We start from the raw sequence: 21,034 nt of genomic DNA, 5'->3' as shown, positions 1-21,034 counted from the left end.
ACTCACCTCATAGCCAGGAAATCACACATCCAGAATCCAATAAAGCTGTGACCAGACCCTCCTGGCCTCGTCTTCGGGGAAAAGCGTGTTCAGGCTCTTAAAAAGACAAACATGCAATGGCAGGTCTTTGCGCACGGGGTCTCTCTTTTGGTGTGCTTGGCCCTCCGTATCGCCCCTCTAGCCAGCCTGCGTGCAGAGTGTGTGGATGTGTCTGCTGCCCCCACGTCCAGCCAGGCTACAGTCGTGTCTGACCTGGGGGCCAGTGGAGGTGGGGGACACACAGGCTGAGAGCGCACAAGGACCCCTAGACTCATCCCAGCATGTCCTTCAGGCAGTGCACTTACTTACCAGCTTCCTGCAGGGCTCATCCCGGGCCCCAAACCTCAAAATACAGGAAAAGGCTCCTCCTAGACCCCAAACCTCTCAAGGAGGAAGAACGCCAGGAGGGAGGCGATGAGAGTTGTACCCAAGGAAAACGAAAGCTTAGGCTCACACCAAAATGCCTGCCCAGGCCCTGCGGCTCTATTTCAAATGGGGATTGGGGTGGAGGAAGGAATTCGGTGCTGGGGAACAGGGGTGGGCAGGGCAGAACGAGGTTGGAGGAGTGTGGGAAGCCGGCACTAGCTGGATCAGGCCTACCGGTAATCTGGTTACGGCCTTGGATGCTACAGTGGTCATTCCACTTAGCAGCTCTGCCTGGCCAGGCCCTGCTCTGAAGACACCACGACCTGATTGGACGGTGGTTTCCCCAGCAACGGGTATGATGGTGCACAGACCTGAGGAGGCATAGTCCCTCCCACAGATCCTTTCACCTGTGACCCCGTCACTCCCAAAGTCAGAGCTGGCCTCCCCACCTGCCAACGAGACCAGCACCACTCACTGGAGCCACAAACCCTTGAGAAGCCCCCACCCAGCCCCCCTGCAGATTCTCCTATGCTCGTCAGCTCCCTGGGTCACTCAAATGCCTGTGACATCCAGCTCTAGTTTTAGAGAAACCAGCTTTTCCAGTTGGAGCTGGGCTGCAGCTCAAGAACCAGGGCCAGGGGCTCAGGTTTCCCATCCCCAAGCATGAGAGTGACCCTAGGACCTCCACCGCCCCAGATGCCCCCAGCCCCTAAGCTGGCCTCCACTGGCACCCCCGGCCCCGCTGCAGGGAGCACAGTGGGGTGGGGGGGTGGGCGAGACACGCAGCCCCACCTCCTCGTTCCTCCGTGCTCCCCTGGGACTTCTCCGGCTCTGCTTCCAGGAAGCACCGTTAGCCCTCCTCCTCCCCAACTCGGCCCTAATTTGATTTGATCTCCATCTGGGGGCTGACGGGCTCCATCCCCTTCCAAGCCGAGTCAGGTTTCTTGCAGTCACCGGGCCTGCATGCGCCTGGTGGGCAGTACCCAGGGGCCAACAAACCCAGACAGACAGACGTCAGTTACTTAGTCTTCTTTCCTTCCTTCCAGAAACCCAGGCGCAGTGCACAAACATACACACAGTGAAAATTGTAGGAAATGTCAAAGTGTAAAATTAAAACGAAAATCCAAAGTGTAAACTGAGATAACGAGAACAAATTTAAACCAGGCTCCACAGCCAACAGTGGGGCCCCCACTGCCCACCCGTTTGGTTTCTGAATTTACGATTCACTTTTTTTTTTTTTTTTTTTTTTTGCGGTACGCGGGCCTCTCACTGTTGTGGCCTCTCCCGTTGCGGAGCACAGGCTCCGGACAGGCAGGCTCAGCGGCCATGGCTCACGGGCCCAGCCGCTCCGCGGCATGTGGGATCTTCCCGGACCGGGGCACGAACCCGCGTCCCCTGCATCGGCAGGCGGACTCTCAACCACTGCGCCACCTGGGAAGCCCCTGTGATTCACTTTTAACATGTCTGTGTTCTCGCCAATTTGGCTGGTTTTCTTTTGCTTCCAGTTGCATTTAGTTAGAAATGAGGTGCACAGAGTTGATCTTATGTTCTGGGGCTGCTGCTGGCAGAACGGAGCGAGAACTCATGCTCAGCAAAGGGTCCCCCAGCCTGGCCCATTCTCCTCTTTCAGCCCCACCCGGGAGGAGAAAACAGCACGGCCCACATCTCTGTGCAGCAAGGGGCACATCTCTGTTCCCCTCTGTTCAGGGCCCTGAACAAGCTGGTGGTGAGTGTCGCATTTTAAAGGGGGTACAGCCCAAGGACCCTCTCTGCCTTGGGGTCACAGGTCTTGTACTGATCCCTGAGGCTGAGAAGCAAGAACAGAACTGCCTCAATCCCGATAAAACTGCTGTTGCCCTTTTCTCCATCCTCTCCCAACCACTTCTTAGACCTGAAGGAAAGAACCTAGTCTGGCATGTGAAGAAATACTTCTCTAGAATCCAGGTGCTAACATATGATGTCGAAGTCCGCGATAATGGCGCGCCTCCTCCCTCCCCGGGGCCCTCAGGCCTCCTGCTGCAGTGGCCCCCTCACAGCACAGGCAGATTCAGAGGGAGAGGTGCCACGCCCCGCTGCGGCTGAGCCCCAGCCTGAGATCCTCCCCTTCCTCAGCCTCCCCGCCCCCCGCCCAGTCTCGCTGCTGCCGACGAGGTGACTACGCCATGACACGGACACTCCGGCAAAGGCTGCTCTGACTGGGAATCTCCACAGACAGAGGGGCCCAAGCCCCAGAACTCAGTGTGTGAGAGACGCCCAGGTCTCCACAGGTTCAGCCAGGGTCCCCAGGATGTGGCCCGCATGCCGCTGGCGTGGACTGTAGGACAGCCACCTCTCCCGGAAGCAAGGAACTGGAGAGCTGGGGCTGCAGACTCCCACTCAGGTGCCCCTCGCCCTGCGTCTGGCTTCCAGACACCCTCAGGGGCTCGGCTCAAACAGAAGACCTCCAAGGGCACCTCAGGGCAGCAGAGGAGTGGGCAGGGAGGGCCGTGCAGCAGCAGAGGGGTGTTCATCCAGCGAGAAGGCAGCCCTGGGACCCCTCGCTGGAGACGCTTCTCGGGCCTAGAGAGGGCTGCCCCGACCGAGGCTGGGCCTAGAGAGGGCTGCCCTGGCCGAGGCTGGGCCCCGGGAACCTGGAGGTGGAGCCACTTCCTGCTCTGGCTGGTTCACGCTTCTTCTGGGCTGCATGACCTGCTCCCTGAGGGTCGTCTTCCTGGGTGCCCGTCTTGGATGTGGGTAGTCAGAGAAGAGAATGGGGACGCTGCCCAGCTTGCTAATGTCCCAGCTGGGGGTTCTGCTGCAGCAGCCACTCCAGGGTCTCCATGAGGTACGACATGCCATAGTGCTGGGCAATGTTCTGGAAGGTTCTGATCTGCTCCATGAAGACCTACAGGAATGACCAGTCACAGTGAGAACTAGTCCCAGAGGAGGCACAGAGATGCAAGGCCGAGACCCAGAAAGGGCCAATGGCCGAGGGGCAGCAGGGCTGGCTGTCCACGGGAGGCCCCACCTTGGTGTGGATGGTGAGGGAGAAGGCCCCGGCACAGCTACAGTACGTGGCCATGTTGGTCTCCTTCACACCCCGGCACTTCAGGCAGATCTGCAATGAGAAGCAGCCCCAGTCAGGAGCCTCCCTGGCCCAGGCCAGGGCTGGCCAGTCGCTTGGCACCTGACAGGCTTCCCTCCCCCATGGCCTTCACCTCAATTCTGAATAAAATCTGAGACTCGATAATGGGCTTTATCCAAACATCCCAACTGCTTCCCAACACCCTCCCGGTGGACACCCTACCCTTGACTCTGAGTCTGGGGCTCCCCCATCCATCACACCAGGCACCAGCTGTTCCCTGTCTGGACCGCAACACCTTCCTCGGGTCTTTGCTGAGATGTTCCCTCTTGGTGAGACCACTCCTCCAACTAATGCTGAAAGCTTCCCTCTTGCTCACACACTGCCTGTTGGTTCTCTTTACTCTTACCATCACTTAGTTGTCCTGTTTACTGTGTATCTCCCTCCACTAGAATAAAAAAGGTCCATGAAGCCAGCACTTGGCCCCTGTAGGTGCCTAACAGATGCTGTAGGAATGAATGAGTCACCTGGGCTCATGGACAAGGCCTGACCCAAGAGGTGGTTACCTTGGAGGACCAGGTAACGATGTTGAGACCTGTGTACACCTCTAGTTTCCCGTGGGTGTGAACTGCTTATCAACAAACCCTCCACCAACTGGAGGGGCGGTCGGGCTGGGTGCAGAAAAGCCCCAGCACCAGGCCCCGCTGCTCACCAGGTCCTGCAGGGTGAAGGCCATCAGTTTCTTCTGCAGGGCTTCCACCAGGGCCATCTCAATGACTGACGAGTCGTAGGCTACCTGACAGTTGGAGCAGAGCCACTGAGGCAGCACAGACCCATCCTAGGCAGAGAAGGAAAGGGACCAGGTCACCTTCCTCAGCCCCAGTATTGAGAAGGGATGGAAAGAGAAAAGCTCGTGGTGAGAACTGTGGTACTGCTTGCTCACAGCTCCAGGGCACACTCACATCACCACTGTCATCACTTACGTGTTTACCAGGACAAGGCTCTGGCATGTGGCAGCTGAGTGGCCTGAAAAGGGTGTTTGTTTCTAATTCACATCAAAGCTAGCTGGGGGCCCAGGAGGTGTAGCCCAGTAAAGGTGGAGACTGGGGTCACTTGATAGGGAGTACTGCAGGACCCCCTGATCCACTGATGCCTGGATATTCTGGCTTTACCAGCAAGGGGCCTGACGGAGCTGGCCCACCTGAGAGAAGGAGGGCTCTTTGCACAGGTCCAGGTCCCGGCAGAAGTTACAGCTGCGGCAGATGACCTCAGGGAGCACGTAGGAGCGGCAGGGGTCTCGGAACTGGGCCTCCTCCGAGAACTCGCCGACATCTACCAGGCGAAGCAGGTCTCGGTTTAGCTTGTTCACCTGGTTTGTGATGTTCGTGTCCAGAGACAGGACCTGCAGAGAACAGAGCCCACATCAGGGACAGCTCCCGGGGCCTCCCTGCTGCTGTTTGGACCAGAAAACCCCACAGCCAACTCTCTAAGCTACTGTTTCTCAGCATCATCTCAACTCTTCCTGCCTTCTGTACATCAGTGATTCCCCGACTCGGGGCCATAAGAGTGGAGTGGAGGCCCTGCCCCCAGGCCTTGTGGTCTCTGTCAGCTCCGGGGAACTCTGGGACACACCGAAGTGTGCTCTACGTGTTCTCCTTACTGGCCCCTTCTTCCTCAATGACAGGCAGTCCTAAGTCTACCAGAGCTCTACAGTCTCACTGCAAAGGGGTTGACTTCAACCTTCCACGGTGGGGGGGCTCCCAGGCCAGCCGAGAAACGCCTCTGCAGCACACGTGTGTGTCAGTGCCCGCAGTGCTGGCACTGGAAGTCGCTCCTGCAGAGCCACAGGAGACTCGTTAACCCCCCATCTGTAAACAAGAGAAGACAGCACTGGCATGTTTCACTGGCCTCTCCCAGCCCTACAACTCCTGTCCTAGCACAATGCCAAGAGCACAGAACCAAACGGCACTTAGAAGACTTCTTTAGGAGGAGCGTTTATGGTCGATCTGAAACAAAGTGGGTGGATTTGCAAGCACATTTATAATGAGGATCGACAGCCTACTGGGCAGTATTATTTAAAATATATACATTATACATGTCTTTTACATAGGGAGAACACTGGATGTAATTAAGAGACAGAAAAAAATGAAAGTGAATTCACCAAACCATTAAGGAAGAAGTAATGCTGATTCTACACAGTATCTTCCAGAAAACACAAGAGGGAGAACACTCCTAACTCATCTTGTGAGGCCAGTATCACCCTGATACCAACACCAGACAAAGACAGTACAACTACAGTAAAAAAAAACTGTCACACACACAGACTCAAATATCCTCAACAAAATACTGGCAAATTGAACCCACTGGTATCACGACTAAGTGGGATTTACCCCAGGAATGCAAGGCTGGATCAACATTTGAAAATCAGTGTAATTCACCATATCGAGACTAATGAATAAAAACCAACACAATCATCTCAATTGACACAGAAAAAGCCCTTAACAAAATTCAACATCCATTCATGATTAAAACTCTCAGGATAGGACTTCCCTGGTGGTGCAGCGGTTAAGACTCCATTCCTCTGATGCAGGGGGCGCAGGTTCGATCCCTGGTCAGGGAACTAGATCCCGCATGCTGCAACTAAAGATCCCGCACGCAGCAATGAAGATCCGGCGTGCTGCGACTAAGACCCAGCGCAGCGAAATTTAAAAAAAAAGAAAAATCAGTGCCGTTACAATAGCACCCAAACCATAAAAACCTGAGGTGCAAATATGTGAACTATTTTTATGCTGAAAGCTCCAAAAACACTGATGAAAGAAGTCAAAGACAACTTAAATAAATGGAAAGATATAGTGGTTCATGGATTGGAAGCCTGAACATTAAGATATCGATTCTCCCTAAATTAATCCAAGACTCCAAACAACTCCAATCAACAATCCAAGAGGATTTTTTTTTTGGTAGAAATTGATATGCTGATTTGAAATTTATAAGGAAAGGCAAAGGAACTAAAATAGTCAAAACAATTTTGAAAAAGAAGAATAAAGTTAAAGCATTCACACTACCTGGTTTCAAGACATATTGATAAAGTTACAGAAATTTAGACAGTGTGGTATTGGAGAACAGACAGATATTCAGATTGATGGAGACCCAGGAACAGACCCACACACATATATATGGCCAGTTAAGTTTTGAAAAAAGCACAAACATATTTAAATGGAGTAAGGCTGATTTTTTCAACAAATAATGCTGGAATAATTGGCTATGTTTATGCAGAATATGAACCTCAATTTATAACATGCACATTGCACAAAAATTAACTCAAAATGAATCACAGACTAAATATAAAACCTAAAACTATAAAACTTCTAGAATCTAGAAGAAAACATAAGAGAAAAACTTTGTGACCTTGGTTAAAGCAAAGATTTCTCAGATATGACACCAAAAGCTCAACCCTTAAAAAGTGACAAATTAGATAAAAGTTAAGACCCTCTGCTCACTGAAAAATGGAATTTTGAAAAGGCAAGCCAAATTCTGGGAGGAAGTATTTGGAAGTCACAGATCTGATAGAGGACTTATATACGGAATATATGAAGAACTCTCAAAACTCAACAATAAGAAAAACAACCCTGATTCACTTTGCTGTACACCTGAAACTAACACAGCATTGTAAATCAACTATACTCCAATAAAAATTATTTTAAAAAGAAACAATTTTTAATAATGGGCAAAAGCTCTGGACATTTCACCAAAAACACATGGAGAGCAAACAAGCACATGCATAAAATCTCCACATCATTAGCATTAGGGAAATGCAAGTTAAGACCACAGTGATATACCACTACACACCTATCTGGACAGATAAAATCTTGAAAATCAACACCACCAAGTTCTAGCGCGTTGTGGAGCAGCTGGACTGTAGCCATACACCGCTGATGAGAGGCCTGAAAAGTGGCAAAACGGGGCCACTTTAGAAACAAGCACGACATGACCCAGCCAGTCCCCTGCTAGGTTTCTATCAAGAATGAAACTTATGTTCACCCAAAACCTTCTCTATGAGAATGTTTACAGCAGCTTTACTAACAGTCACCAAAAACGTGAAAACAACCTGAATGTCCTTCAACCGGGGAACTGCGGTTCTCCCACACAACAAGGGAGAAAAAGACTCAGCGATGGAAAGGAACGAAGCACTGAGACAAGCAATGACATGGAGGAGCCCCAGGTGCATTCTGCTGACTGAAGGAAGTCAGACCTAAAAGGCTACATGACCAACCATTCCACTCGTGTGACATTCTGGAAGCGATCACAACGCAGGGACAGATAACAGATCGGCGGTTCCAGGGCTGCAGGCGCGAGGAGCTGAGCCCGAGGGGAAGCGTGGGGGAGCCTCTGGGGTGGTGACCGCTGTGTACCTACCTGGCTGCTGCTGGCCAGCCCTATCCATGTGTGAAAACTCGAACGACTGCACTGCACGGAGAGTGACTTTTACTGCATGCAACTTTCAAAAAGTAAATGAACACAGGGACAGACAGATCAGAGCGTGCCAGGGGTGGGGACTCTGGTTCTGTATCCTGAAGGCGTGATTGGGTACCTCACGGAATGCACACTAAAATGGTGAATTTTCCTGTATGTAAATTATACTTATTCTTTTAAACATGTATTTATTTCTTTACTTGGCTGCGCCAGCTCTTAGTTGCGGCACGCGGGATCATCGTTGCTACATGTGGGCTCTTCAGTTGTGGCACGTGGGATCTAGTTCCCTGACCAGGTACTGAATCCGGGCCCCCTGCACTGGGAGGGCAGAGTCTTAGCCACTGGACCACCAGGGAAGTCCCTGTAAATTATACTTTAATAAAAATAAAACTTAAAAATTCTGAAGTCTACCAAGGAATTAAAATGGTACACTAAACCATTTCTTCACCACAATCAGAAGCCAATTGATCACTGTGAAACTGTGATTTGCTGGGAGGTAATTTAACGGACAGGAAAATGCTCCGTAAGGGATAACACCGGCTGGGTCCTCATCTGGTAATATTATGCCATCGTTTGATGCAGCCTGCCTTTCCCAGAAAGGCATTTAGCATCCGAGCAAGCTCTCCTCTTAGGTTTCACAGCAGCCCAGACGTTTTGGGAGCCCTGTCCAGTTCCTAGTCTGGCCCACCAGCCCCACGTGATCCATGAGCACCTGCCGTTCCACTACTCACCTTTCACCAGCACCACCAGGTCATCCCTCCCCAGGGTCTCTGCATCCCCTCTGCCCATGGCCAGACCCTCTTAGCCACAGTGGTCTCATTCTCAGCCCCAGGCCCCATCAGAGGGCCTTCCTCACCTGCCCCACCCCTGAGCCCACCTCTCAGCACCTGTGCTCTCTGAGCTCACCTGTCCCTCACTGACTTGTGCCCCCTCAGTGGAGTGAGAACAGAGGTCTTTCCCACAGCGGCTGCATGGAGTGGGCGCAGTGGGTGTTTCTGGAAGAAAGGAGTGACCTGCACACACGTCAATGGGAGTGTCCTCACCTTGCACACATATTTGATGAACTCCAGAGCGGGGTTATTGAGGAGGAGGTGAGAACCGGGGAGGACAGGAAACATTTCTGAGAGCTCAGTCGAGTTCCGAGAGCCTGTGACTTTCTTCTGAATCTTCTGTGTGATGGTGAAGAAGTTCTGAGTGAGTTCGTTCGCCACATAATCTTGTGAGAAGGTGATCATTCCTGGGAAGAGAAGCAACACGATGCCTGCTCCCTATTTTGCACGGCGATCGCGACACCGAGGGAAGGACCCCTGAGGAGCACACAGTGGTGGCCCCCCGTGGCAAGGGCGCTCACCTGGAAGGGCTCCGGCCTCTCCCTGGGCCTCCTGGGAGAGCTGGCTGGCCCCCCTCCTCCTCACAGGGGTGCTGCCCGGGGCGCTGCGCCTCAGCTCCTCCTTCATGCTGTGGTACACGGCCACGATGTACGCTGCAGAGAGAGGGCAGGCTCAGGCCACAGGCCCCGAGATTTGCCATTGCCGCCAACATCCCAGAATCCGGGGGCACCCTGTGGCTAGTCACACTGCCGGCCAGACTGGCTGAAATGTCATTAGTAGCGATGATTCTATTTGCTGCACTAAGATGAGCCAAAGTCAATCAGAGAAATGGGGACACGCAGGGCACTCGCTGACGCCCAAGCTCAGGCAACACGTGTCAACCTTCACACTGGACGGCAAGACAGAGGGCTCGCCTCGACCCCCAGGCACAGCACACTTCTCCAAAGTCTCCACCAGGCCCACACATTCCAGAAGAGAACTTAAGAAAGCAAAGGGCTCAAAGACAAGTCGACAAAATATAAATATAAAATATAAAATAACCACAATGGAACTACCTCTGTCGCTATGTACGTGGGTGCACCTATATCTACGTCTATGTGTCTGCTGACAATTTATGATTTAATTTATGATGCTCTTCATCAACTGTTCTAATGATTAGCTCTGAATTATAACAGGTGTTTAATCTACACACTTCGTTTACACATCAAGCTAAATAATTTGATTTGTAACACTAAAACTTTTCCTTCGTTTTAAAAAATTTTGTTGGAGTATAGTTGATTTAAAATGTTGTGTTACTAACACTAAACCTTTAGACCCAGATGAAATATAGGCGTTTCTTACACCGTAAGTTGAGCCTCAAGGACCAGCCAGTGGGGCAGTCGATTCAGGAAGTGTCTAAACTTTTCTACTTGGGGTTTACCTTGATCACTATACGTGCACGCGCACAAACCTCGGGGGCAGGGCCACGAAGCCTTTGTGACGCCCCGGGAAGGGCAGCCTTCCTCACGGTGAGCTTCTGCGAGGGCCGAGGGTCTCCTCCCTGCCTCTCACAGTGCTGTGCAGCCAGGGCGCCCCTCAGGGGCCCCCGACTCTGGGCGTGCTGCCACCAGGGCCACGTTATTCCCAGTGCGTGGCTCAGGCGCTATGGAGAGTGTGGACGACTCACCTGAAACGATCATGAGGAAGTAGCTCTGGCAGGAGGCTGCCTGCGGCAGGAACTGCAGGATGTTCCAGCTGTTTTCCAGCAGGTCCTCGACATCCAGCTCCTGTGCACCTCCCTCCTCCTCTCCCTCCTCAGGTTCCTCCTCAGGCTCCTCCCCCTCCGCTCTGCCCTCTTCGGGGGAGTCTTGCTGGGACACAGAGACAACCCCAGTCACGTCTGCACACAGCAGCACCGCCCAACAGGTGCCCTGTTCGCCCCCCAAGCCCAGGTGAGATTCCTGCGGGACAGCTTTAAGAATAAGGTCATTTATGGAACGTGCCTGGTGCACAGAAGCACTCAGTACACAGCTGACTGCTACTCTCGTTTGCTCTTTCAGAGGATTCACTTTAAAATTATTCAACTCCCACCTCCCAGGAAGGCAAGAATGTTCAACATCTGAACTCTGACGGCCGCCATCCTTCAGAGCAGCAGCCACCACTGCCTTCCCTTGATTCGTCTACATGGCCTGCACTTCCTTCTCTCCCATCGTGGTCTCAGTGGCCCTCCCAACCCCAGCACCAAGGGCAGCCTCTGTTTCCTATCTGCTCTCAGCAGCACGGCTCCTTCCTTCTGGGGCCGCTCTCCCTTTGATGCCTGAGGCCCCATCCCCCCAGTTCCCCTACCCACTGGACTGGCAGCTTCCTCCATGGGGACCTGCCCTGGGGGCACTCAGGCCTCTCAACCCACGCTCACCCCCAGGTGTTCTCACCAGCCCCAGCTGCCAGGCTCAGCAGCTGGGATGACCCCAAGTTCCCACCCCCAGCCCCTCCCCTGACGCCCCTGCCACCACCTGACCTCTGCATCTCCACCTTGTGCACGTCAAGCAAACGTCAGGCTCGGCAAACACCACACGCCGCAGCCAAGCACAGCTCCCTTCTCCCCATACTCGCTCTCCTGTCCCGTCCATCGGGGTTCACACACCCAAGCACAGGCCCACCTACAACCTACTCGCCCAGACATCGCCCCTGTGCCCCCGGGCGTCACCCCACATTCATTCTGCTGGCCCATCCACTCCACCTGCAATGCCCACCAGAGTCCTTCTCCCTGACTCCACCCTGCCCCACATATCCTCCCCTGGGCCGACACTAACCGGGCTCCACTCAGACCTTGACCTCCTGCGGTGCTGTCCACTCAGGATCCAAGTGGAAGTCAGGCCCTGACACTCCCCCACTCAGAATCTCCCCATCACTGAAAGCCAAGTGTCCATCACAGCCCTCAGGCCCAAGTGGCCTGGCCCCGGCCAGCTCTCTGCCCATACCTGTGACCACTGTCTCTGCTTGTCCTGTAACTCACGGCAGCCTAACACTGCAGTTCCGTCACCCCCTCAGAGGACTCCTCGACCTCCCCATCCAAATCGGCCCCTCCCCCGTGGCTCACTCTCTATCTCTACCCTGCTTTTTGTTTACTCCGAGCCCTCATCATTGCTGACACTAGCGTATACATCTACTTGTTTGCTTGTTCGTGATCTTTGCCCTCACAGACTCCGTGAAAGCAAGGACTACATGACCGGGGCCTAGAACCGTGTGCCTGGCACTCGGCCTGCGACCCTCAAGTGTGCACTGAAGGGACCAATGTGGACCCCTAAAGTTGCTTCAGATTCCAACCTCTGCTCTCTAAGACTGGTTACCTCTTACCTGTCCACAGTGAATACTAGGTGGAACATTTCCTTTGATTCCACCATAGTTAGAGGGATCCATCCAGAGAAGAAATTCCCAGCATCGAGAGAAAGAAATTGTCAAAGAATGGAAGATCTCTTTAGAATGGATGCTAAAAGAAGCAAAACAGAAATTGCTTAAATGAAATCAACAGTTTTCCCCTTTTTTCCCACTCTCCCCACTTCTTTTATTATCTGTTTGACCCTCTACTTATCTAAAGAGGAATATAAAGTAGACGCACATTTTACCATCCCTCAAAGTTCCTAGGGAACACGGGAAACATGATACTAGGGAGGCATCTGCGTCCAGCCACGAGGGGCCAGCGCCGCAGGGCTGAGAGGCGAGAGCGGCACAGAGCAAACCCCACACTCAGCAGAGCATGGATCACGCGCAAGTGTGAGAAAACCACACCAGGCCTGGGGTACTTGCTCCCCGCCGCTCTCAGAACCTCGTAACTCAGAGGCACGTGCAGCTGTGCTCACAAAGTCTTGCTTCAACAGTGGGAATAATGAGCCCTAGACTAAACACTGCTCTGGCTCTGCCTATACATCTCAAAAAATGCCCCAAAGGATCAAACTGTTTCCAAGTAACATAACATAAAGCTCAAGAATATTTACAGGAATGCAAAAGTACCCAGCGGACAAGCCAAGATTCTTAATGTCTGGCATCCCATCCTGTATCACCAGGTGTGCAAAGAAGCAGAGAAAACACAACACATAATAAGGAGAAGAATCTATCAACTGAAGACAAATCAGAGCTGACAGAGACGTAATAACGAGCAGAACAGGAATTAAAACCGTTATTAGGGGGCTTCCCTGGTGGCGCAGTGGTTGAGAGTCCGCCTGCCGATGCAGGGGACACGGGTTCGTGCCCTGGTCCGGGAAGATCCCACATGCCACGGAGCAGCTGGGCCCGTGAGCCATGGCCGCTGAGCCTGCGCGTCCAGAGCCTGTGCTCCGCAATGGGAGAGGCCACAACAGTGAGAGGCCCGCGTACCGCAAAAAAAAAAAAAACCCGAACAAACAAAAAAAATCCCCGTTATTAGGGGCTTCCCTGGTGGTGCAATGGTTAAGAATCCGCCTGCCAATTAAGGGGACAAGGGTTCAAGCCCTGGTCCGGGAAGTTCCCACATGCCGTGGAGCAACGAAGCCCGTGCGCCACAACTACTAAGCCTGCGCTCCAGAACCCGCGGGCCACGACTACGGAAGCCCGCGTGCCTAGAGCCTGTGCTCCACAACAAGAAAAGCCAACGCAATGAGAAGCCCACGCACCGCAACGACGAGTAGCCCCCACTCGCCGCAACTAGAGAAAGCACGCACGCAGCAAGGAAGACCCAACGCAGCCAAAAATAATAATAAATTAATCAAAACAAAAACAAAAAACCTGTTATTAGAACAGTATTGCATGTGTTAAACCAGAGGGAAGACTGACCATGTTAAGTAGACTCTAGAGATGTATAAAACCCAAACCAAGCTTCTAGAGATGAAAACTGTCAGTGTGAAATGAAAAATATACTAGATGGGATTAATGGCTGATTAAACACTGCAGAAGATCAGTGAATTTAAAGACATAACAACAGAAATTATCCAAAAAGAAACAAAGAGAAAAAAAAGACTTTCAAAAAAGATCCATCTGCAATTCTATGCCCAGCAAAAATATCCTTCAAAAACAAAGGTGAAATAAAGGCTTTTTCAGATACCCAAAGGCAGAAAGCATTCGTTACCAACAGAGCCATGCTACGAGACACGTTAAGGCTGTCAGCAGCAGGTGAATGGATCAGATAAGACACAGATGAATGAAGGGTACAGGAATGCTGACACCTGTTGGTGATGTACTCCACGTAGGCAAGGGCGTCCTCCACCCGCCGCTTCTTGGTGCACAGGATGATGCGGTTGAAGTTGGCATACACGACTGATGACCCCAGGCGCTTGAACTCAGCAATGAGCCTGCAGACCAAGTTCAGAATCAACGGTCAAGACACCAGAGAAGACCAGAAGACACTGTGAGAAAAAAGCTGATCGTCCTGAAGCAGAAAACATACTTAGAACCCAGAAGCAACAAAGAACAAAGAGGTCTGCATTGCAAAACCCTACCGTAAACAAAACCAAAGACAAAGACTGAGGAAAAAGTGTGCAACTCACATCACAGAAAAATGGCTAATTTTTATCTAGAAAGAACTCATACAAATTAATGAGGGAAAAAAAAAACCCAAATCTACAGAAAAATGGGCGAAGGATATGAAAAGGAAGTCCAATTTCATTCATAATAAGGACTGCATATTAAGGGTATACCAAGAGAGCATTTTATCCCATCTGGTTGGCAATAATACCCCGCATGGCGGCGTGGCCTGGAGTGGGGACATACATTCCCAACCATATCTAATAGCACAATGAACTGTACGACCTTTACAGGGAGCTCTCTGATAATACTGATCAAATTGGTGTTCACCCATCTAGATTTATCTGATAATATCGATCAGATCTGCAACAGCATCACTTCCTGAAGACTATTCTACAGACATGTTTGCACGACCTCATCACGTACAAGGCCACTCCACGTTGGTCACTGTGACAGCAAAAGTTGTGGAAGCAGCCTAAATGTCCATTAGCGTGGTGCATCCACACACAGCTCTCTAAGATCTACTGTTAACGAAGGCAAGCGAGGTGCAGAACAGTAAGCACAGTGTACAATGACTTATGAAAAAGCAACAAAGACTATGCGTCGCACAGCGTGTCTCTGGAAGCTGCGATGGCAGCTAAGCTCTTCCTGGGACCCATCTGATCGCTATGGTTCAAGTGGGCTCTTGACTCCCAGAGGTGCTGACTGCCATCTTTCTGGCTTGGGGACTGAGGGATCAGCATAGCCCGGAGAAGGCCACGGGCAGCACTCACTGCAAGAAGAGCTTCTTCATCATGCTGTGCAGCGTGCGGTGCAGGGTGGGGTCGTGAAGCAGCGAGGACGGGGACCGGAGCCAGCGGTAGAAGTGCACCACCTGGTTGTCGGCGTAGATGTTGCGGTACTGCGTGATCTCCTTCACCCAGCCCACCACCATGCTCTTCAGGATCCTGCAGGAGGGGTTCAGAGGGCGCCCCCTCTGTTGCTGGCACCAGCTCTTCCCTGTTTTGCTGTCACCTTTGCCCCCTCCCTTCTCACTGTTCAGATCCATTCCTCGGCCCTCTGTGACTCATCTGCACCCCTCAACACCACCACACTCAACACAACCTTCCAAGTTTTCCCTACGGCTGGTGCCAGGACAGAGCTGAGAAGACGGGGGTGCCCCACAAGAAGGCACCTCACCTGCTGGGAGAACCAGGAGAAGACTGACCACAGAGACCTGCAGGGCCCTCCTCCCTTGGGCCAGTCATGGGCCTAACGATCTGCTTCACCACGACTGCCCTGGTTGTGTCGCCCCAGGTGGCTCGCAGCCATCCCCGCCCCGTGGCAGCTCTGCTGCCAGCACCTCTCGGGACACAGCGGCCGCTTCCCTGCCCAGCAGCCCTCGGCCCTGACCACACCGTGCCTTCGGGCCCTGAGCCTCTTCTCCACCAGCCCCCTGGCCTGCAGCCTGCTCCTTCCAGCTCTGCCCGCCTTCTGTGAGAATGCAACAGGAGTGGCGGTTGGAGAAAACCATTCTTGAATCCCAAGACTTGCTCCTGAGCACCAACCCTTCCCCTCAACTGCAGCACGACCACAAGCACGGGGCCTCAGTTTCCTCATCTTTACAACGGGCCACAGTCATATCACCCGGTGGGCTGTGGAGAGCACACGTGCTCCCTGCCCGTGTCACCGCTGCAATTCGCACCCCCTTCTGTGTGGCTTAACCCACTGTGCATGTCCTGCTGTGCATCCCACAGCAGATACTCGATACACACCCGCACCCCAAGTAAACTGGCGATTTCCTGCAGGCACGCCTCTGGCCACAGGAACTGTCAACCCATACCTGGAGGGCAGCAAAAGACCCATGAGCAGAGGAAGGAGCCTGGCCCTATGCTGGTTTCTGGCAAGGCGGAGGGAAACCCCACTGACACTGTCTTAGCTCTTAGTTTCCGAAACAAGGACAGAAGATAAAAGGATTTCTACTGCTCCTTCTAGAACCCAAACTGTTGTTCGGCCTTTGGAGAGGAGAGGGCACAAGAAGAAGAAAAGGTCAGGTGATGTTCTCAGGGTCGCAAGCCCCTGGGTACCTGAAGGTGCTGGAGCAGAGGGCCGTCTCGTCGTAGCTGGTGGGAGCGCTGGCAGCCTGATTGCCCGTGATCATGTCCTCCAGGGAGGCCTGCTGGATCACATCGAAGCTGATGCCCATGCTGTTGGCCCCCTCCATGTCATTGACGTGGTGAGATTGCAGGATGGTGTTGACAGCCAGGTTCTGAATGTCCAGCTCCACGCACACTGCACACAGACACCACCGCTTATGCACTGACCCCTCCTGGGTGCGGAGCCTGACCCCAGCAAGCACTATCTCAGAAAAATCCCTGAGGCTGCTGTTGGGGGCGGCCAACTGCAGAGCACACACCCGCAGAGCCCTGCAGGCTCGGCTCCCAGGCTCTCGGCCCAACAGGGCTGAGCGTTCCCAGCAGCACAGAACGGCAACAAGCGGCAGAGGCAGCAGCCCAGGCCCCCAAGCGCCTCACCCACCCACCTGTGGAGTAACAGCCTGAACTGTTGACCTCCACAGGGGCTCGGTCATCGAACTCCACGACAAGGCGGTTGTCGTCAGCCTCCTTCCCGCCCAGGTCAGGCCGTGATGTGGAAGACAGCCAGAGCAGGTGGTTGTGGCGCTGGAGATGGCGGGCAAAGAAGAGGTCGGAGCCAAACGTAGAGATGTCCTCTGGCAGATTCCCAACAGGGATGTGGAAGTACCTGCAGGGGCACAGGGTCAGCCAGCCCCAGAGGGGACAACGACCAGGGAAGCGGGGAAGGCTGACTTGCCACCAGAGACCCGTGAGGCCAGCCACGACCAAGATGGGCAGAGACACCCCTCCACTCGGCTCACCTGCTCATCTCGAAGGCCTGTGACAGACAAGTGTCCAGGTTGAGGTAGTGCCGGATCATGCGCCGGGCTCCGTGGCGCTGCCAATCCAGGACCCCGTAGCTGACCTTATCAGCCACACGGACAGGCACTAGCGGGAACTCCTCCAAGACGGGCACTTCGCCAGCCAGCCTCTTCAGCTCCCAGTTGGACTGAACAGCGATGAGTGTGGGCCCACGGCGCTCCTCCTGGGCGCAGGGAAGGAGACAGCTAAGTGGACCCGGCCCGGGGGAGGGAGGGAAGGAGGGAAGGAGGGAGGGGGCTCCCGCAGTGTGGGACCCCGACGGCACGCACTTTGTAGGCCAGCAGGAAGCGCTGGATGGCTCTGCAGATGACCTTCAAGTCTGTTTCAGCCCGAACTTCAAAAGTGTGTTTGCTGGGGGGCAGGAGCTCAGGGCCCACTTTCTCCAGCAGACGGCTGTGCTCGGCTGAGTACAGGGCACTGAGGCTGGGCATCTGGTTGCTTCGCACCTAGACAAACAAGGGCTGGGTCGGCGCCTCTCCCTACAGGGAAGGAAGTGGGCAGCCCGGAGTGGACATGGGTGGCCGGGCTACCTCTGCGGATCCACTTCTAATTGCTGGGCGAAGGCTTTTGGAAACAAGGCAGCAGTGGGGTCAGGGGTGCGAGAGTTCCGTGCCCAGGGATATGCTCCTCCCCCAGCGAGGCTCGCCCACAGCCTAGCCCAGAACTCACGGTATCCAACACAAACACAGACGCCTTGCGCTGTGCGGGCACGAAGATGCCGAAGAGAGCTTTGTGGCCCTGCGCGTGGTGATACAGGTAGATGTGGCGGATGCTCCCTGCAGGAGGATATGGCCTGTCACCCTGAGATAAGCAGGAGGTGGGTCAAGCAAGGGCGGCTGGCACATGCCATACCTGGTTCCAGGTAGCTGAACTGGGCCAGAGAGCGCATCTCCAGGTGCTCAAGAGCGAAGGTTTCTGCTTCCCAGCCTGAGTGATGCCTCACCAACTGTTTATTGACCACACACACACAGCCCAGCTGCACCAGGGCCCGAAACAATAACGGAACCTGGAAGGGGGGCAGAGTGGTGTGAGGGCTGACGGGGGAGAGCACAGGCCCGTGGCCATCTTCGGCAGACATGCTGCTGAAATTCACTGTGTCCATGAAGTCCACAGCCAATGCTGCTAGCCTGTCCATGCCTCTGTGGGGTTTGTTTCCCTCTATTCCATCCGGATAGATCCTTGCACAGTTCAGCTGGGAAAACAGTTACCTGAGTCTCGTACACGCCCTCGATGTCCGGCGCCGCCAGCTCAGTGTTGATCTCGTTGATGTGCTCTTGGTACATGTCCTCTGGCACCGAGTACTCATAGAGATTGTAGACCACGTTGGAGCGAGGAAGGACCCGATTCACCTGGTGACACAATATGGCGAAGATCTCACCCCACAACTGAGCTAAGTCGTAATGTGTGCTACAATGCACAGGCAAACACACGTGCGCACACTCTTACAGCCATGCATCGTTTAAACAGGCCTAGAACCTCTGGTGCCCACAACCATGGAGTAAACCCCTACAGCCCATCTCTCCCAATGAGTAAAATGAAAAGGTCTGGGCATAACTTCAAGAAGCTGCCCGAGGCTTCTAAAAAGCAGACAAGCTCCCAGACTGTGAGGGGCAGGTGTTCCCGCTTTATATTCCTCTTTTCTCTCCTGGGTTTAACCTTAAGGGTGCAGGAAGCAAAAACCGCAAGAGAAGCCATGTTTTCCTGGACAGAAGACTAGGAAAGGAGTGTGGGAATCCTGGCGAGGAGGGAGCAGGAGAGGGGTGCCCAAAGGGGAAAATATCCTACAAGGAAGGATGTCCTCCTACAAACTTACATCACATCACATCCAAGAAAGCTACAGAATTCCAGATCATCTGTCCTCTGCTGCCCAACACCCACCCTGTCCTCTCTCTAGATCCATATTTTGCTGAATATTCTGGTCAGAATCGAGTTTCACCTTCTCCAGAAGGCTCCTCTGTCTAGTTGCCAGTTACCAATACTCGAATCTCATCTCCTCAACTAGACATCAACCTGTTAATCGGTTCCTAGCACCCAACCAAGAAACGTGCTCATTTGCTCAGTGAACGAGCTCTGGGTGGAGCTGACTGGGAGCTCGGCCTCTGAAGACACCACAGCTGAGAGGAGGACGCCTGCTGTAGGACCCCACGTATGTGAAATGTCCACAAGAGGCTCATCTAGAGGTAGAATGTGGACCAGTGCTTACTGAGGGCTGGGAGAGGGGAGAGACCGCTAAGGGGCCCGGGGTTTCTTTGGGAGTGATGAAAACGTTCTAAGATCGACAGTGGAGATGGCTGCATAACTCTGTGAATACACTAGAAGCCAACGAATCGTACACTAGATGAGTGAACTGTATGGCATGTGAATTAGACCCCAATGAAGCCGTTAACATCAAAAGAGCCTATGGAGACAGAGCCTGCAGCCTCTGACTAATGTCCACCCAGTCCTTCCCCTGCTACATGGACGTCAGATGCAAGAGGACGGCGCAGCAAGGACAATGACACCCACAGCTTCCATCATTGAGCGTTCACTTGGCGCTTCACAGCACCATTTCAATTAATTTTTACAGCATCCCAAGAAGGTTCTCAGGAGATGGAGGCTCCAGAACACCTCGCTCAAGGTCACAAAGCTCACTAGGTCTTTGCGTGGCCTCCTCCATAGTGGAGACAACCTCAGAGGCTGAGCAGACAGCTGACCTCAGTGATCAGCAACGCCAGCTGCCCCCCGTACCTTCCGATAGGAAGGGCCCTCCTCCGCTTTGGCCACCCGCTGGTTCACGTAGAATACCCGGGGAATGTTCAGCTTGATGCAATACAGGTCACTGCCGATGACAGCCCACAGCCTGAACAAGCCAGCCTGGCCGGTCTCGCTGATCTGAAAGGAAACACAGGTCGCACAACAGTGCGTGTCTCACCGTGTCACAGAAGGCACTCAATACCTGTGGACAGGCCATCTCCCAGGTGGCCTCCAGCACCAGGCCCTGTCACAGAGGCACAAAGGTAAAGCCCTGCCCTTCCTGCTCCATTCCAGACCAGGTCCCCAGGATCGTGAGCCATCCAGATACCCCTTCGTTCCCATAAGCCATGCTCCCGCCCTCAGGGGTGTCCCGCCCTCCCACTGCTAGCTGTCCGCACTTGCACGATCTGCCACGGGAGGTCCAGAATGCTGCGAGCAGTTCTTCGCAAGAAGCCCCCCAGCCCTGTGGAGGGCCCCTCTCGGATGGTCCCAGGCCTCGGTGCACCTTCTGGCCCCGCCAGACGCCGCCTCTTCTTGTGAGCGAGGCGCTGTCGAGCCTGTAGCTGCCACTTCTTCTTGTGGAACTGGAGCCAGACCAGCCACTCTTCCTGGGATAGGGCAAGAGGAGGAGACGGGAAATACAGTTGAGCACGAGTGAAACAGAAACACCCTTCCACAGTCCCCAAGTGCTCTGTAAGAACTGGGTACATCTTGCCAACTTGCTCAGGGGTCAAGGCCCAGTTCAGGGCCCAGACCCTGCAGGGAGACGGCCTGACCAGCGTCCCTGCTTCCTCCCCCTGAGGATTCTTGCCTGGGTGGATCCAAGCCCCGGAGGCTGCCCCAAGATCTCCTGCCAGGGCACCGTCAGCTCCAGGTCCTGCGACTCCTCCTGGCTCTCCCAGTGGCTACGCCTCCTCTTGGTAGCAACGGGCACTGCCGAGTGCAGCGGCTTCACAAGGCCGAAGTCCTCCATGTCGGGGGCGCCAAGGCTCTGGGCACCTTCTGAAGCTTGTGCCACGCCCACCTACAAAGAGCCAAAGGAGCCTTAGAACAGCTCTCTCTAGAAATCACCGTAAGTGCACCTCTGAATAAGGTAAAATACTTGTATGCAAACGTATTCATTT

The 21,034-nt window shown here is 53.6% G+C and overlaps 1 protein-coding gene across 5 annotated transcripts in view; it reads right to left on the bottom strand.

The window, feature by feature from the left end:
• Window positions 1-1,419: 1,419 nt before the first annotated feature.
• Window positions 1,420-21,034, bottom strand: part of POLE (DNA polymerase epsilon, catalytic subunit) — a 56,360-nt gene continuing 36,745 nt past the window's right edge. For 3 of the 5 annotated variants that reach the window (XM_033836656.2, XM_033836657.2, XM_033836658.2), the window contains 20 exons: window positions 20,722-20,934; window positions 20,309-20,518; window positions 19,905-20,048; window positions 18,386-18,526; window positions 18,030-18,183; window positions 17,847-17,953; window positions 17,447-17,623; window positions 17,117-17,340; window positions 16,763-16,983; window positions 16,308-16,512; window positions 15,015-15,188; window positions 13,944-14,069; window positions 12,103-12,235; window positions 10,433-10,616; window positions 9,288-9,419; window positions 8,980-9,173; window positions 4,668-4,868; window positions 4,179-4,304; window positions 3,413-3,502; window positions 1,420-3,289 (listed from right to left, as the gene is read on the bottom strand). In XM_033836656.2, coding sequence (XP_033692547.1) covers window positions 3,176-3,289; window positions 3,413-3,502; window positions 4,179-4,304; window positions 4,668-4,868; window positions 8,980-9,173; window positions 9,288-9,419; window positions 10,433-10,616; window positions 12,103-12,235; window positions 13,944-14,069; window positions 15,015-15,188; window positions 16,308-16,512; window positions 16,763-16,983; window positions 17,117-17,340; window positions 17,447-17,623; window positions 17,847-17,953; window positions 18,030-18,183; window positions 18,386-18,526; window positions 19,905-20,048; window positions 20,309-20,518; window positions 20,722-20,934 — 3,270 coding nt within the window. In that variant the 3' untranslated portion in view covers window positions 1,420-3,175. The other 2 variants (XM_073790847.1, XM_033836659.2) reach the window with 2 other exon arrangements.

Source organism: Tursiops truncatus, chromosome 13, assembly GCF_011762595.2.
Source record: "Tursiops truncatus isolate mTurTru1 chromosome 13, mTurTru1.mat.Y, whole genome shotgun sequence".
Lineage (NCBI taxonomy): Eukaryota > Metazoa > Chordata > Mammalia > Artiodactyla > Delphinidae > Tursiops > Tursiops truncatus.
The sequence above is the reverse complement of the archived record's forward strand: the minus strand, read 5'-3'. Positions and strand labels throughout refer to the sequence as shown.